The sequence below is a fragment of the Betta splendens genome, chromosome 19 (genome assembly GCF_900634795.4).
Source record: "Betta splendens chromosome 19, fBetSpl5.4, whole genome shotgun sequence".
Classification (NCBI taxonomy): Eukaryota; Metazoa; Chordata; class Actinopteri; order Anabantiformes; family Osphronemidae; genus Betta; species Betta splendens.
The window spans coordinates 15623272-15640496 of record NC_040898.2 but is presented as its reverse complement, the minus strand read 5'-3'; the positions used below and the strand labels follow the sequence as shown (position 1 = coordinate 15640496).

The window sequence follows — 17225 nt, the reverse complement described above, 5'->3', positions numbered from 1 at the left end:
AGAGCGTGTGATAGGGTAAAATAAATTGTCGCGCGGTCATTGGTCCAGTTTGCTGTCAATAATGTTTAGACCCCATCTGATTGGTCAACATCACTTTCGCTGCGACTAGTACAGGACAGAAGGAAGTAACGAAGAAACGAACTAGGGGCTCGTTTCCGACGGTTTAGTGGACATAAAACCATATGTAATGTAAGGCCGTTAAATCACACATTGGGAAAAGATATGCGTTAATGTATTTGATCCGTGAGTATGTTAACTGTTTGCATTTATCTGTGGGCATGGCGGGTGTGTTGCAGCTGTTGTTAGCTTGCTAACTAGCTGGTTACGCTCACGCTCAGGTGTTGGCACCGTTTTAGCTCAGAACAAAAATGACTTATTCCTGACTGTCACTTCTACATTTTGTAGCCTCGTGTTTGTATCTAGCAACAACTTTTGTAGTTTCCGACCAGCGGCGTTAAACGCACAGTGTTCCTTTGTGTCAAAGACACCTAGCACATTGACAGGTCAGCCGTGCTAACAACACATAGCGTTAACGTGGCTAGTGACTGACGGTGCTGGTTTTAGTTGATCTGAATGACCAATAGGTCATTTGTACATGTAGAAGTAAACACGTGGGCTGCCTGGTGGCAGTGGTGAGGCTGTAGCTGTGTCACTATGGAGCTGTTACAGCTCATCTACAACACAAACACTAATGAAGAGGCTAAATACGCCCCTAACCAGGCATTAGCTTTCTGCTTTTATATAAAGATTCCTTAATTTCAGAAAGAAGCACAGCCAATCAAGAAAATGCATTTGGGATTCTGTTTGGTTTGGAGTTTACACCACAAACATAATTTCCCAATTGAAGCTTGTTGATAGTACATTTAAAAGAAGAACCCAGTGTCTTACTCATGGACAGACGTGGTGCTCCTGTGGGCTTAAACCTGAGCCAAGCAAGTGCTTTAACAACTGAGCTACCAAGCCACCACAGTCATAATTGGCAAACAAATGTAACTACTTAAGTCAATCAATGATTATTTTATCATTATCAATTATTTATTTATATGTTACTTTTCGTACATAAATTTGCAGCACAAAATGCTTCACAGATATATATATATATATATATATATATATATATATATATATATATATATATATATATATAATATATAAATCTATTTTTTATTTTATATATATATATTACACAGGCTAAAAACAGGAATGGGAAAAATATGTCCACAGGAGTCGTTAATGTTCTGTGGCGTTTCTTTGATTCGAAGCTGAGGCCAGCATTAGAGAGACTGCTTCTCGTCCACACTTCATCCAGATGAGGCATGCTGCAAGTATGCAGCCAGTGTACAGAAGAGATGCCGGAGTCTGGCACCAAACAAAAAGTCTTCTCTACAAGAATCTGCTCATCAAATGGAGGACCAAGCAACAGAGTCTTCAGGTACAGAGAAAAACACAAATCTTTTGCCCTAGGTAAAATAGGTTAACATTCATACAGGACAAAATAAACCAGTATTCTGGACTGAAACAAACTCTATAAGTCCTGCTTATAATGGGTAAACAGCTTCTTTTATATATTCATATCTTTACAGGAATTGATCCTCCCTCTGCTTCTACTGGGTCTCCTGATACTCATCAGTACTTTAAACCCTCACGTTTATTATGAAGGCATCAGCACAATGGAACTGGACCAGGATGACTATTTCTTTAAGGGCCTAGGATACACACCGATCAACAACATCACTAACCACATCATGGAAGAGGTGGCACAGGAGATGCGTAAGTGCCTTCTTTCATTTGAAACCTCCTTTTAATATATTTTTAAAAGGGCCCATATGGGTTTGAAACTTTCTCCTCCTTCTCTTGTTTTCAGATATGCAGGATCATCTGGAGACCTTTACCAGTGAGGAGGACCTGGAGAATGCCAGCCTGTACGAGCCTTCCAGCTACATTGGTGTTGTGTTCATGGACAGCTCTGCCATGTCTTACAGGATACGTTTTCCACACAACCAGCTACCCCCACCCAGCGATTACACAGAATCTATTGGTAAAACCTGACTTCTGTGTTAGCTCGTTGTTTTCTCTTTCTGCACATACTGTTGGGTCTAAAGTAGCCACAACACTCATACGCTGAGAGACAAATAGGCACAAGCTACAACTTTGTTTTAATGAGGTCTTAGCGTTGCAAGCGTTTCACTCAAACTGCCAACTTCGACTCTGGCCCCCGATCTCCCCTTGGTGCAGGCTTTTTATTAGAAAATGGGACACGCCGTGAACTTGCATGATATGGGCGTATGTTATGGGTACAATGAATACATGAACGTCATGGTGCATACAAGAAAATTCCATATAAGGATAAAACACTTGATTGATTTGCATAAGCATAGGCATAGGCTATAGCATCATGAACTGTTCAACCCTAAGACTGCTAACCTTTCTCTGCCCTTTCGGTTAAGCCAAAAAAAAGCTAAAAAAGTCAGAAGCCCCAACCACTTCCTGTTTCTATGTCTGTGTGCAGGATGCAGCTTCAGCAAAGTATAACATGTTCCTGTTTCTGACAGGATTAAAACATTGAATACATAACCATCCAACTAATAAAACATAAAGCAATAACTTCCTACTTGGACTCAGTGTAAACTGTTTGCATCTAACCCAGACTCTTCCTCCTCTAGCCAGCTGTTTCCCTGGCTTGGCCAACTGCAAAGCAGCTAATTACTGGTACTCTGGCTTCACCCGCCTCCAGTCTCTGATTGATGCAGCCATCATTCAGGTGAGACCTGTCTTTCATTATGCACTTTTCATTTGGCCCTAAGATGCATTAGTCCATTTTTACTTGAGTGCTGTTTGTGTGCTATTTGACCTGGTGATTAGCTGGATTCTGTGTGCAGATGCAGACAAAGCGCTCAGTGCGGAGTGAGATGGACCTGAAAGTGGTAATGATGGGCCAGGAAGGTTCTGTAGAGGTGCAGAAATTCCCCCACGCGCTAATCTCCATCTACCTGGTTCTGGCCTTCACACCCTTCGTTACCTTCCTTATCGTCAACGTGGCAGCTGAGAAAGAACATCGTCTCAAAGACACCATGACTATGATGGGACTCTATGACTCTGCTTTCTGGTAAGAAGAGGGACTTGGCCCCCCACAGCCCAGTCATATATTAAGTTAGAACCTGTTGTCTGTCTAATGTAATTGTCTGTGCTGTATGTCAGGTTGTCTTGGGGTCTCCTGTATGCTGCTCTGGTCACCACGATGTCCATTCTGATGTCCATCATCGCTACGTGCACGGCACTGTTCCCACATAGTGACTTCTTTGTCATCTTCTGCCTCATCTTCCTTTATGGAATATCATCTGTGAGTAGAACTTTAAGGAGTCAGCAGAAGTTTTACATCCTCTCTTTAGAAGGCCACAGACAAACCATTTATGATTTCTTATTAATCAAAGTTAAAGTTATTCAAAGGGATAGTTCAGCAAATGCAGTCGTGATATCAACCAGATTCTGCTCTCTTCTTTGATTCCTCCGGCAGATCTTTTTTTCCTTCATGCTGACTCCATTATTCAAGAAGCCCAAGTTTGCCAGCACTGTGGGCTCCATGCTGACGGTGCTGTTTGGCTGCCTGTCACTGTTCACTGTACTGATGAGGGACTTCCCCCAGCTGCTGGTCTGGCTCCTCTGCCTGCTGTCCCCCAGTGCCTTCTCAATTGGGATTGCACAGGTGGTTTACCTGGAGGCCCAGGAAGATGGTGCTGTCTTCTCGACGCTGGCCAAAGGCCCTCATCCTCTTTATGTGCCCATGATCATGCTGGTTGTAGACTGTATCCTCTACCTACTGCTGGCTGTCTACCTGGACCAGGTCCTGCCTGGTCAGTATACAGTAAATAACTAATTAAATGTGTAATTCTGACAACATGAGCTGAGAACCAGCGGTGTGTCCTTCTGTCAGCTTCTCCTTGAACCTGTCTGCATGTCCAATTCCAGGATTCAAACCTGCTTTTATTACTATATTTCTTTGTTTCAGTAGTTTTGTGATGCCTAACACATTTTACATGTTGTTGCACAGGTGAGTTTGGTTTGAGGAGATCCTTGGTTTACTTTCTCAAGCCCTCCTATTGGTCCAAAGACCGAAAGCGCTACGTTGAAGTGAGCTCGGTGTATGACGCAGAGATAAATGGAACTTCTGGTGTGGGCGAGTCTGTCGAACCTGTTTCACCTGAGTTCAGAGGAAAAGAAGCTATTCGGTAACAGACTCCGCTTGTTGTTTAGTTCCGGTAAACACTGTGTTGACATTATTCTACGGATGTCACAGTTTGATGACATACTTTTTTGTGGTGGGTGCGTTGCTTTTATCATCATGACTTGAGTTCCTATCTTGCCACAAACCTACCATGTAGTAAATACTTCACTCTGCTCACACTCCTTTGCTTTCCTGTTTTGCTGTGTTTCTTGCAGCATCAATAACATCTGGAAAGTGTACAAAGACAAGGATAATGTGGTCGAGGCTCTGAGAGGTGAGTCTGAAAATAGCAGAAATTTAAATCATGTTTTCAGACCGTTGTCAAACATTGTTTTCTATTTGTCTGCTTTTGTGTGAATTAGCATTTCCTGAATTTCTTTCCATTTGCCCACTCCGCAGGTTTGACATTTGACATTTATGAGGGCCAGATCACCGCCCTGTTGGGGCACAGCGGGGCTGGGAAGTCCACTCTCATGAACGTCCTGTGTGGCATCTGCCCACCGACTGACGGCGTGGCCACCATCTATGGTTCGCCCGTTGCAGAAATTGCTGACGGTTCCGAAATGAAGCAGCTGGTGGGAATCTGCCCCCAGTTCAACATCATCTTTGATGTGCTCACAGTAGAGGAGCACCTGAGGATATTTGCTGCCATCAAAGGGATCTTGCCAGCAGACACTGACACAGAGGTAACGGAGAGTTATTTCATTACATCTGTTTGTATGAGACGCCTCTGTAACAGCAGCTTCTGTGCATCACATTAATAATCTGTTGTTTTCTAATTATGCCCTGCTGTTGGTACGGTATGTGTTTGTTTCTTTGCTACACTGTAGGTTACCAAAGTACTCAAGGATCTGGACTTGGAAAAGATTATGAGTGCCCAGGCCAAAAACCTGAGCGGAGGCCAGAAGAGGAAGCTGTCTGTGGGCATCGCTATCCTAGGTGATCCCAAGGTACCTGTAAACAAGTTAAGCCTTGCTCAGTGACCAGCTCTGATTAGAAACATGTCTTATGAGGGGAACATGTTTGATGGTGACAGATTCTTCTCCTGGACGAGCCCACAGCGGGCATGGACCCCTGCTCCAGACACCAGGTGTGGTCGCTGCTGAAAGCTCGCAGAGCTGGAAGAGTGACTGTCCTCAGCACTCACTACATGGACGAGGCTGACATTCTAGCTGGTACAGACATGTTCTCTGCTGCGTAGTTTGTGTGCTATAAGCCCTTGATAAGGACGATATCTCTCATTCTTCACTCCGTTCATTTGTCTTCCAGATCGCAAAGCCGTGATCTCTCAAGGACAGTTGAATTGTGTTGGCTCTTCAATGTATCTCAAGATCAAGTGTGGTGTTGGATATCATCTTAGGTGAGAATATTAAATTACCAGTGAGCAAAACGTCTCTTCGTCATGTCTAATATTGTTTACTTTCAGTCATAACCATAATTTGTATGGAACTAGTTTTAGATTGTTGTTTCCTCCCTTACAGGATGTCTATTAATGAAAAATGTGATACTGAAAACATCACAGTGCTGGTCAAGCAGCACGTTCCTAAAGCCAAACTGTCTCGACAACACGAGGCAGAGCTGAACTTCACGCTGCCCTTTGAGAGCATGGACACATTTGCAGGTAAGGGGCCTGTCTCCGTCACCCACTGGCTCCAGAGGCCACCGAGTTTGAAGTGTGTTAAACTGTCTCACCTGCACAAGCAGAAGTTTCCAGACAGCACTGTGCAATTGAAAAAAACACAGAAAAACTCCTGCAGCACCTCAACCTGTTCAGTAGTGAATCTAAACCTGTGCCTTTACAGGTTTGTTCTCGGAGATGGACGGTCAGCCCCATCTGGGAATTATCAACTATGGCGTTTCCATGACAACTCTGGAGGATGTTTTTCTTCGTTTGGAGGCAGAGGCTGAAGTGGACCAAGCTGGTGAGTGAGTTGGCGAAGTGGTGTTGTTGCACTAAATGAATTTTTCAAACTGTCAGTACAATACCTCCTACCTACTTTCTAGATTACAGTGTGTTCAATCGGGAGCAGGATGATGACGATGGCGACAACAACTCTGTGGACGACACAGACCAGAGGCTGCTGACCTTCTCAGACAACAAGTCGGACGTGGTGTCGGGTCACGCTCTGTGGAGGCAGCAGTTTAGCACCGTGGCCTGGCTGCATATGCTCAACATGTTCAGGGAGAAGAAGGCCTTCATTTACACGTGAGTGTCCCGCAGCTTCTCACATAATCACTAACTTTAAGTTTAAGTAAATGTGTTCCTTCCTCTACAGCCTGGCCTTGTTCCTGGTGTTTGTTGCTGCGGTGATTGTCCTGTCTCTGGCCACAGGAAACATCCAGATTCACTCAACAGACCGTCAGATTCTGCCCATTTACCTCCTCAAACGGAACCAAGCCCCTCAGAGATACGCCACCAGCCTCTTGGTTCAGAACTCCTCAGGTGCGGCTGCTAGTGACGCCTGTATCTGTGACACAGGTCTTGTCTCTGTCCCAGTACGTGTAGCCCATTCCTGATCTGTTCATTTTTAACTTTACAGGTACTGATATTTCTGACTTTGTCCACAACCTGGAGTCTCAGGACATCAAGGTAGAAATGATGAAACACAGCGACTACATGTCTGCAGCGCCACACAGCGCCGCGTTCAACGTAACAGGAACCAGCAAGGTGACTTTAACTTTGTGCAGGTGCAACCACGAGCTTTTAGACCATAGATGGGGGTTAGTGTTCATATGAAGCTTTTTGCTGTCTGTGTATTAACAGGGTTTCAAGTACAACATTGCGTTCAACAGCACCACAGTGCATTCACTGCCTATGGCCGTCAATGTGCTGAGCAACGCTCTGCTGAGAGGCCTGAATGGTTCAGGGCAGATCAGAACCTGGACCAAACCCTTTGATTATGTGAGTGTGAACAGGGTTCTGAGTCATGCCGCTCCTGTTTTCTGGAGCCAATTAAATCTTTTAACCTTCATATTGTGACATTTTCAGCAAATGCCAGATTCTACGTCCTACGCTCTGGTGTACATAGAGGCCATCATACTGGGGATGCTGGCCGCTGGAATGCCTGCATACTTCGCAATGGACCACACTCGCGATCGAGAGGTGAACACTTAAACCCAGACGTTGGTTTCCTTCCTCCGTTTTTGCCTAGTTGTTTCAGTGGTTGCTGTTTAGGAGAAGTACTGATACAAGAACATGTTTTGCTTTAGCTCAAGTGTCGCTCGACCCTGCGCGTCTCGGGTCTGCTTCCCTCAGCGTACTGGTGCGGCCAGGCAGCGGTGGACATCCCCTTCTACTACCTCATCCTGTCCTCCATGACCATTATCCTTTTCTCCTTCCACACTGGAAACCTGCTCACCTCCAGCAACCTAACCGCCGTGGTCTGTACCGCTATTTTAACAGCGCTGCATCAATTCTCAGATTAAGTGGACACGCTGCTTAGACCACCTCTCCCCTTCCCACAGGTTCTGTGTACTGTTGGATTTGCTCCAGCCATGATCCTCTTCACTTACGTGGTTTCCTTTGGCTTCACCAGAGTCCAGAGCAACAGGGACTTCTTCTCTGTCATCTCTATGATGGTGAGAATTAATAAGGCCTTGAGCTTCATCATCTTAGTTGAGGCTTCGCTCACTGAGCGTCTTCTGTTCCAGGTGTGTGTGGTGTCAGCGTCACTGGTCCAGTTGTCTTCTGTGAATGACATCCCTGCTCTAAACAGATACCTCCACAATTTCCTGTGTTTCTTCAACCCTCTGTACCCTCTGATGGGCTGCCTCAACTGCATCACCAAGGTGGGTGGACCATGTTGACCAGCTGCTGATGGCCTGTGCCTGTACCTGATGCTCCTGCCTCTATTCACAGGCCACGTTCCTCCCTTCGCTCTACGAGGACAATTTCTTGGGGAAGAAGCTGCTCATTGCGGTTGTAGCTGTATGTGTCTCTCTTAATAATTTGCTCACAGCATTGTTTGGCTGTACTAAGGAACGGCTTGTCTGTCTTTGTGGGCTCAGCCCTATCTCCAGTGTATCCTGCTGCTCTGCCTGCTCCGCTGGCTGGAATACCGGTACGGCAGGAGGACGATGACCAAGGATCAGTTCTGCAGGTGATCATTAGATTTCACTTCTGACTTAGGTTACAGTGAACCTCAGTACATGAAACATCTTAAGTGTTGGCTATTTCTTTGTACATCTCAGGATGTCATCCAAGTCGAAGCCCAAATTAGAGAGGAACCAGGAAGAAGGTCTGAATGAGGATGAGGATGTCCAGATGGAGAGGGCCAGGGTCAAGGAGGCTCTCACCTGCCAGTCCTGTGAGGAGGTGAGCTGTTTAGCTGAAGATGAGAGTGATGTGAATGCGCAGGGTTTCTAATGTGTGGTTAATGTTGTTCCACCTTTGCTTTGCCTTATCCGTTTAGAAACCCGTGGTGGTTGTGGATAACCTGAGGAAACAGTATAAAGGAAAACGAGAAGGTTTTTCACTCAACAAGACTCGAAAAGTGGCTGCAAAAAACATCTCCTTCTGCGTCCGTAAAGGTACAGTCTGTGCTTTTGTGTGGTTGAGGCCACCTGATCACAGGGAGTTTAGACCAGTGTTTAGACTCTGCCAAAATACAAGGGTTAAAGAACAGTCACTGCACCTTAACATGGCCAGAACAGATAGTTCACTAGCTATAAAATAATGTATAATATGATACATAAATACACTACAAAAGCCTTCATCTGCGTTGCTGTGTGAGCAGGTGAGGTTCTTGGACTGTTGGGCCCCAACGGAGCAGGAAAGACCACGGTCATGCATATGTTGGCAGGTGACACGGACCCGACCGCAGGCCAGGTACACACAGGCTTTTCTCCTCATCTCTGCAGTGGATTCCGACCCCAATGTGGACTGTCTGTTTACCTTCACTCAGGTTCTGATGGGGGATTACAGCACAGAGTTTCATCCAGTGGACAATCCTCTGGAGCACGTGGGCTACTGTCCTCAGGTCAGTCCTCTGTGGCCCAGGGTCACCCTGCAGGAGCATCTGGAGATCTACGCCGCCATCAAAGGTCTGAAAGGACAGGACGTACCAGGGATCATCAAACGGTCAGTGATCGTCACCTGTACGACACTATTCAGTCTTTAATGAAGCAGCGTAGGGTTTGATCAGAAATATAGTTGTAACAGTTTGTTACAGACTGTGCAAAAATGAGGCCAAATTGAAGATCACTGCTTTAGGCTGTTCATTAACAGTTTGTTGTTCTGTCAGTGTGGTGAGTGCTCTGGAGCTGAAGGAGCACCTCCACAAACAAGCCAAGAGCCTTTCAGCTGGACTCAAGAGGAAGGTGAGGAATAAACGCCACCAGGCGGAGGCACATCACATCACATTGTCTGCGTTAACTCCACAGTCTGCACCGATGTCCGGCTTGATTTCAGCTGTGCTTTGCCCTGAGCATGATTGGGAACCCTCAGATTGTCCTGCTGGATGAGCCGTCATCAGGGATGGACCCAAAGTCTAAACAGCGCATGTGGTAAGACTTTAACACAGTCGGAGCCAAATGTTTCAGTGGCTACAGACTTTGCCTTTCACTTCAGCTAATGTACCTTTAATCTTCAACTCCACAATATGTAGGAGAGCCATACGTGCTGCCTTCAAGAACCACCAGCGAGGAGCCATTCTCACCACACACTACATGGAGGAGGCCGAGGCCGTGTGCGACCGTGTAGCTATCATGGTTTCTGGACAGCTGAGGTTTGAGCGCTTCCTTCGTTGTTTTCCAGTGCTCCACTGTCACTGCACGTCTGCTGACCTGCTGTTTCCAACAGATGTATCGGCTCCATACAACATTTGAAAGGAAAATATGGTCGAGGTTACAGTTTGGAGGTGAAGCTCAGGGAGGAGCTGACGGGCCTCCAGCAGGTGGCGCTGCTTCACAAAGAGATCCTGCGCATCTTTCCTCACGCTGCACGGCAGGAGAGGTGAGAACGAGACTCAGTCTGCTGTCAGGAAAACCTGGAATCACCTGGAAAGCCCAATATCCAATGGATTTAATGGAAAATGTGTGACTTGTTTGGTGTAACAGCACGGTGACACTCGGTGCTTGTGTGAGTAACATATGCTGCCGTTTTCTTCTCAGCTTTGCTACTCTGATGGTTTACAAGATCCCCATGGGCGATGTGGGATCTCTGGCCAAGTCTTTCGCTCAGCTTGAACGTGGTGAGTCAACGCGAACGCACACCCGGCCTCGACCATCTGGGACCGTCTGACTCATTTATCGTTGTGTCTGTCTGTCTTCAGCCAAGCAAACGTTCAACTTTGAAGAGTACAACTTCTCCCAGTCGACCTTAGAGCAGGTTTGTGCATTTCTCAGCATTTTGAGGGGAAAATAGAAGAAGAATATGCGCGGTCAGATTCTAAAGTAAACTCCTCCTTTGCTTTCTGTGGTTCCTCCAGGTGTTCATGGAGTTTGCCAAGGAGCAGGAGAACGAGGACGATGAGGTGGGCCCTCTCAGCACAACCTTCCAGTGGCAGCGGCTACGCCAGGACGGCTCCGTGTCCGTCAACCACACCGACAGCATCGTGCATCAGCTCTGAGGCCGGCTGGTGACCGACCAGGAACCTGTGTGGACCTGCCGGGCTCCAGCGCCTGCACTCGCCTGCTCCGTGCAACCCCACGCCCGCCTCCCTAAGGGACTGAGACAGGTTTGGGTGGGGGCTCACATACACTGGGGACGAGTGAGGCTCCCGTGGGTCTGAGGTGAGCATGTGTGGAACACTCCGTGTTTTTGAACGGACCGAGGGGCCTGCGGCGCGACAACTACTTCCCTTTCTAACAGTGTTTTGTATCTTCACAGGGAGAAATATATATAAATATATAATATGATATTTATTCTTTGTATCCTTCCATCTGCTCTCCTCTGCGGGGAAGCTTTATAGTACGTGTTTGCTCGTCTTTTCAGAAGTTCTTGTCTGTTGTGTTTGTGAACCTGAATTTTTTAAACACTACCAGAACTGGAATCCATCCACAGTTGTACCAAAGCAGCACAACTCTGAACCACACACCACCACACCTCATCACACATTGACACTAAGATGTATTTTTGTTTTTAGTGTCTGTAGCATGCGCATAAATGGTTCTATTATTGATGTGGGGCCGTGGCCTGTTTGCTTGCACTGAAGTAAAGGCGTTGGAGCTCTCCACAGAGCCTTTAGTCTTTTCCTACCGTCAGAGCTTCGTCAGTCTTCATTTCTCACCAGAATGCACGTCCACGTCCACTGTTTCAGCAGGCAGACGTTGGCTGACAGATGTTGGGATGAAGCTTTTGGATCGGTGATCTTTGCCCGTGGCCTTTGTCTCGACAGGTTTAGCTTTGAACTCAAACTCGTATCGTGGGAATGTAGTGTAGAATATGCACATCAGTATATGTAGCACACTGCCGTTGTCTGACGCTGACTGGCCTGTGGTGACGAGAAGCTCGACGCTCAGATTGATATGCTCTTCATCCTTTTTTTTAGCTGGACTTTGAGATTTTAAGGAAATAGGATTTGAATGTACGTTGGGCAGTTTGTAAGTCTGCAGCAAAGCTCCTCACGTGTTTCCTATATAACCTGTTTGGTGTGTCTGTGTTCATTGTTGTGTATGTGTAGCTGCAGCTGCTTTTGTGTAATTAATTGTATTTGTATAAGCTGGTGCATTGTTGGTGCTGTCAGCAAACCAATAAATTGTAATTTCTTCATGAAATTCAGGTGAGAGGAGGATGAGGTCAAAGGGAAACAGAACTGACTTTATTCAGTAGAGAGGAGGGTGTGATGCTCGTTTAACTTCCTCTGTCAGGTTTTATTTGACAGTGCTGCTGTGCTTTTTTCTTCAACTACCTAAAGTTCACTCTAAAGACCTGTGAATAACACAATTCGATACATTTGTCTGACATCATAAGCTTCAATGCGTAACTACTGTACGACAAACTGATCGAAAGCCAAAAATCTTGTAATTGGCCTGGGTTTGTGAAAAGTGCTGCTGCCTTAAGGACGCCAGGAGCACGGCCAGTGCTTGCTGTACACGAACACTAACTTCAGCCTGTTTAATGGAGCTAAAGCAGGTTAGAACAGATGGAAGGAGCACGCTGATTATGACCTCTTTCGCTTTCCGTGCAAATCCACAACTTGAACAGTGAGGAACTATTGAGGCTCTGTCTCTGCACTGTTGGTCGTTTTTTAATGTTTCAATGCATTTCTACTCAGACTTTCTTTTTGTACACATGTAGCCTTGTTGGACAGGAAAAAAACACTGGCTCTGCTTTATCTGACACATGTGGCGAGGATGGCTGGGTTTTATGATGTTTCTTATATTCACTGTATATTTTATAAGTGCAATGTAGAGAGCAGTGAACTGGAGCATCCATGTGTGTTCTGTGGGTTTCACTGTGTCAGTAACATGTAGCCATCAGCTTGTTTTGCACTTTTCTTATTCAGCTCTCCGTCCTGAACAAAAGAAAATGTGTTTGGGATGATTTCCTTTCATTTCTTTGGCTCTGTGGAAAACACAGGATTGGAGCAGTTGGTGATGAAAGTGGAGCAGGTTTCATTTGATTTTCCTGGTGGTGGTAAACTTGCACTATAGAATGCACTGATTTCATTTTTAACGACTGTGGTTTAGCTGTGTGCTGTATTCTTCTCCTGTATCTGGGTGGACACCTGCCATTAAAGAACGTGGTCTCTACACGGCCCTGAATAAATGTTAATGTTGATCCAAGTGGCTTCTTTGTCTTTTCTTGATGGACAGAATATTAAAGAAGTGAATGACGCCAGAAGATGCATGTTAACATTTGGTCAAATCTATAAATGTGTGGCAAAAACAACTTTGTGAGGTGATTGTGTGGTTAGTAAGACTTAGGCTAATTGAAGGTGCCCCTTAAGCGGCCAGAGTAATTAACTACATGGTAGAATCAGTGTTTAAAATACAGTAGTTGTGTCTTACTGCCCCCCTTGTGGCCACATGGATGAATTACAGCACACGATTGTTCAGTGGAAACTTTACACATGAATACTTAATAATAAAGACATTTTTGCTGATAGGTATTTATTGAAGACATAATTAAGGGTTTTAATTCTTCTGAATACTAACTATCCAGCTGTGGAAATAAGTTAATACTATGAATCTTTGCAGTTGTAGTAATAGTAATTAAACAACACATACAACCAGTTTGTGAGATGAGACGCACGATATAATATATTACATAATATTCTAACTGACTACAATGAATGATGGCAAAACCTTTGGGCTCTTCTGTTCATTACGATACTTTGAAAGGGTGTTCCGGAAGAGGTCGTTTCCTTCAATGACTGCATTGATGCTAATTTTACTAACGAAGTCGCAGTTCTCCTGCTGTCCACTAGGGGTCGCATACACATTTCTACAGTTAGTTTCTACTCTAAATTTACATACCTGTATTTTTTTCAAGTCCAAATGAAAAGACAACGAAAACAGTACATTTTGAAACAAAGCTCCAGTAATTCTTTGATTTATGAAATTGCCTGGGTGGTAGTTTTTTGACACTGGCCGGATCCCGTCTTTCCTGTTGTGGGTGTGGACGCTCATGACCACACAAATAATGGAGGAGAAGCAGCGGTAACCGTCTCTGACAAGTTGAAGACACAGTTGTGGTTCTACTTTCACGTCCCGTCCTGCTTGTAACGCGTGGCTGTGATGCTGTGTCAGGATGGGAAATCTCTTCGGAAAAAAGAAACAGACGCGAGTGACGGAACAAGACAGAGCGATTCTGGTAAGTGTCACAACCAGCTAACGTTAGCTTAGCCTAGCTTAGCGTCGCTAGCTCCGAGCTAAAGCTGGTCAATTAGCAGCTTTGTGTTCCCTTTGGTTAGACAACATGACGTTGGCAGTTCAGGACACGTGCATGTGAAAAATAATAGCTACGGGTTTATGTATCAACAATAATAGAGCCGTCTGAGCGCTTTTCCACAACGTGAGGCAGGAAATACCGAAAACACGTTCAGCTGCAGTACCTCTGGACCTTCTGTTATCGTTTGACTGCTCCAGACAGTCTTAGTCTGCTGCTGATCTGCTGCTCGAATGACGCTGTAAACACGGAGTGTGGCCGATTCACACAGCGACTCGTTTCTCTTTCATTATTGCAGCAACTGAAACAGCAGAGAGATAAACTGAGGCAGTACCAGAAGAAGATCGGCCTCCAGCTGGAGAAGGAGCGGCTGCTGGCCAAGCAGCTGCTGAGGGATGGCAGGAAGGAGTGAGTAGGTGCCCGCTCAGGTACAGAACAGTACAGACGCCCAACTCACCCACGCCTGCTCCACACAGGAAGGCGCTGCTGCTGCTGAAGAAGAAGCGCTACCAGGACCAACTGCTGGACAAGACGGACAACCAGATCAGCAACCTGGAGCGCATGGTGAGCCCCGGGCGGCACCAAGCGGCCACAGCAGCCACAAGCCAGGTCCGACTTTGTCTCCTGCTCGTTTCAGGTTCAAGACCTGGAGTTCGCGCAGATAGAAAGGAAAGTCATCGATGGGCTGAAAGTGGGAAATGAGTGTCTGAAGAAAATGCACGAGGTAGGTGGAGTTTAAAGAGTCAGGACTGTTCCAGACATCACCTCACTGGCTCTGGTTGGTTGTGCCTCATACCAGGTGATGTCCATAGAAGAAGTAGAACGGATCATGGATGAAACCCAGGATGCCATCGAGTACCAGCGGGTGAGCTTTACTTCAGTGAACAGGTTCATCAGCTGTGAATATGCTTCAGGTGTGTTTAACTGGTCCTCCTGCAGCAAATAGACGAGATGCTGGCCGGCTCCCTGTCACAGGAGGATGAGGACGCTGTCCTGGCTGAGCTAGAGGCCATAACGCAGGTGTGTGTGTGTGTGCGCGTGTGTGTGTGTGTGTGTGTGTGTGCGTGTGTATTTCTTTCTGTTTCTGTGTGTGCGTGTGTGTGTGTGCGTGTGTTTGTGTGTGTGTGTGTGCGTGCGTGCGTGCGTGCGTGCGTGCGTGCGTGTTACTATCACATCACGTGTGTAAACAAACCTCTCTCACATCAGGGAGATGTTGAGCTTCCTGAGGTTCCTTCAGATGAGCTTCCTGAACCACCGGAGGCTGCGGAGGAGAAGCCAGGTTCGTTCTGCTTCACACTAACAGCTAAAGTGTGAATGAAGGGGATCCAGTTCCAGCGTTCTTCACTGAAGAACGGCCTGTAACCACAGAGCTAAGGGCATGTGAACACACCCAATCAGTTCAACAAAGAGCAAAGAAGCTTTAATTGCTTCTGTATGAGTTGACCTTCTTTTTGGTCAGGATGTTGTTTTCCGTTGCAGCCTGTCTGGGTTCTGGTTCAGTTCTGGTTCTCCGACTCCTCCCTGCCGCTCTGATGAGTCTGTCGATCTGTTTTTTCCAGAGAGGGAACATCCCAGAAAGAAACCGGAGCGAGAGCAGCTGGCCATTTAGAAACCCAACCGAGCCGGTCCCACAGGAAGCCACAGAACCAACTGTCCTCCAGTGGAGCCTGAGAGGAAACCGGACCTCATCCTCATCCAGCTGCTGCTTGTACTCATCGGCCACGGCCTGATGCATGAAGGCGCTGGAACTGATTCTCCTGCAGCGAGAGCCGAACCACGAAGACCTGTGAGATCAGAACATTGTGCCTAGTGTTCTATGGATTAGAGTGAAACACCACAGAATCATTTTAGACAGTTAAATGCATGTATAAATTACTTTTTTTGTATCATCAAGTTGTCGCTCATTAATTCTGATCAAAGGGTTCAAACAGCAGCTTGTGTCCGTCAGGTCCGTTTGGGGGAACCGAGCCTTTAAGGCTGGAGCCGTGTTCCGTTCAGCCTCGTTGCCTTGCGCTCCTCTTCACGCGAGTCAGTCGACACTCGCAGGAACCCAAGGCATTCGTTTCCCGGTTCATTGTCTGGGTCGGACCCCGTACCAGGAAGCGTAGTGGGTCCAAATCTGTGCTCCCCTTGTGGATTAGCTGTGTGTCATTGGAGAAGGGGCCAATCAGACACCACTCCTTAATCGAGCAATAACGGAGCAATAACTCTACAGAACCTGGAGCTTTACCTGCAGAATCTTACCAACAGGGACCTGTAATTATTTCACCCTGTTGTGCCCAGATTCGCGTGTATATAGCAACGGCCCGCATTTCTAAGCCTTCAGTTTGTGTATCTGTTAAGAGATCCATGGAGCTAATCTGTAAATCGCTTAATCTGAGACGCAAACGACGATGAGCTGGACGTCTTCACTCGGAACCAAGCCAAAGCCTGTTCCTCTGGTTGAACACAAGGTGGCAGCAGAGGACGAGTGTTTATGAGGCCTGTTTGATGTTGCTGGTTCTCTTTGCGGTCCTGACTCCACCAGAACCTGAGGCTGAGGTCCTCTGTGGATCGGACCGCAGGGTCCAGCTCGTCCCACAGACTGAGATCTGGTTCCCCCAGTTTGACGCAGTAGAACTGGACCCCATCCAAGGCCTGTGAGCTGACCTTTACCCCCCAGTGTCCGCGCTGGGCAGCACCGGGTTCTGGACTTTACAGATGAGTAATCTTAAGCTACTCGACCAATGACGTGCTTCAAACATTAACCATCTGTCAGCGTTAACTTACTTTAGGTCTGTTGCACCTTGACCAGCTGCTGCTTGACTTTTACAGTCTCCATAGTAACGTGAGCTTTTCAGAGTTAGTTGTATTAATTTTTAACCTTTGAACGTGTATTTTAAGTTTTTGACTCAAGTTCACTGAACATTTTCTCCTTTTGTACCTTTTGGTTTTCTGATTTGAACCAAAAGCTTTGCTTGTAAAGAGAAGAAAGAAAAGAACTGTTGCGGTTGTTTCATAGTGAAATGTCAGAAGTCGCTTTTTGAATCATTTCTCTCCTTGAAGCTCCACAAGAATAAATTTCACACGTGAACATGTGAGGTTTCTGCTGAAATGTCATTTAAGAGGCAAACGTGGAGGTAGAATCTGTAAACGACGGACAGCGTCACACAGGTTCCATCCGTCAGGCCT

General features: G+C 46.3%; 2 protein-coding genes across 3 annotated transcripts; both read left to right on the top strand.

Moving 5' to 3' along the window:
* Positions 1-79: 79 nt before the first annotated feature.
* abca5 (ATP-binding cassette, sub-family A (ABC1), member 5) lies at positions 80-12949 on the top strand. 2 transcript variants are annotated; one of them, XM_029134403.3, is made up of 37 exons: positions 80-189; positions 1263-1432; positions 1584-1770; positions 1865-2038; positions 2664-2761; positions 2880-3106; positions 3199-3340; positions 3515-3851; positions 4049-4226; positions 4438-4496; positions 4622-4908; positions 5053-5172; positions 5259-5397; positions 5492-5582; positions 5704-5843; positions 6025-6144; positions 6227-6428; positions 6499-6665; positions 6763-6890; positions 6987-7124; positions 7212-7325; positions 7433-7603; positions 7688-7801; positions 7874-8011; positions 8082-8150; positions 8231-8322; positions 8414-8537; positions 8635-8752; positions 8959-9050; positions 9127-9302; positions 9466-9541; positions 9633-9727; positions 9829-9948; positions 10023-10175; positions 10334-10413; positions 10495-10550; positions 10651-12949. In XM_029134403.3, the coding sequence occupies exons 2-37, from the start codon at positions 1310-1312 to the stop codon at positions 10789-10791; spliced, it is 4986 nt and encodes a 1661-aa protein (XP_028990236.1). In that variant the 5' UTR covers positions 80-189; positions 1263-1309; the 3' UTR covers positions 10792-12949. The 2 variants fall into 2 exon arrangements, with proteins under 2 accessions (XP_028990236.1, XP_028990234.1); XM_029134401.3 differs by having other exon boundaries at positions 88-243.
* A 726-nt stretch (positions 12950-13675) lies between these two features.
* On the top strand, positions 13676-15943 carry chmp6b (charged multivesicular body protein 6b). Its single transcript, XM_029134426.3, has 8 exons — positions 13676-13979; positions 14353-14462; positions 14531-14618; positions 14692-14778; positions 14854-14919; positions 14994-15074; positions 15261-15333; positions 15614-15943. Exons 1-8 carry the CDS (start codon positions 13917-13919, stop codon positions 15661-15663), a joined length of 618 nt encoding a protein of 205 aa, XP_028990259.1. The 5' UTR covers positions 13676-13916; the 3' UTR covers positions 15664-15943.
* Positions 15944-17225: the final 1282 nt, after the last annotated feature.

What these genes read in the sequence shown, in the direction of transcription:
- abca5 (XM_029134401.3), top strand. An exon ending in TTGATGCAGCCATCATTCAG is followed by an intron (nt 2,762 to 2,879) that starts GTGAGACCTGTC and finishes TTCTGTGTGCAG; the next exon opens with ATGCAGACAAAGCGCTCAGT. An exon ending in AGAGGAAAAGAAGCTATTCG is followed by an intron (nt 4,227 to 4,437) that starts GTAACAGACTCC and finishes TGTTTCTTGCAG; the next exon opens with CATCAATAACATCTGGAAAG.
- chmp6b (XM_029134426.3), top strand. Translation starts at nt 13,917, where the DNA reads ATGGGAAATCTCTTCGGAAAAAAGAAACAGACGCGAGTGACGGAACAA. An exon ending in ATGCCATCGAGTACCAGCGG is followed by an intron (nt 14,920 to 14,993) that starts GTGAGCTTTACT and finishes GTCCTCCTGCAG; the next exon opens with CAAATAGACGAGATGCTGGC. An exon ending in AGCTAGAGGCCATAACGCAG is followed by an intron (nt 15,075 to 15,260) that starts GTGTGTGTGTGT and finishes CTCTCACATCAG; the next exon opens with GGAGATGTTGAGCTTCCTGA.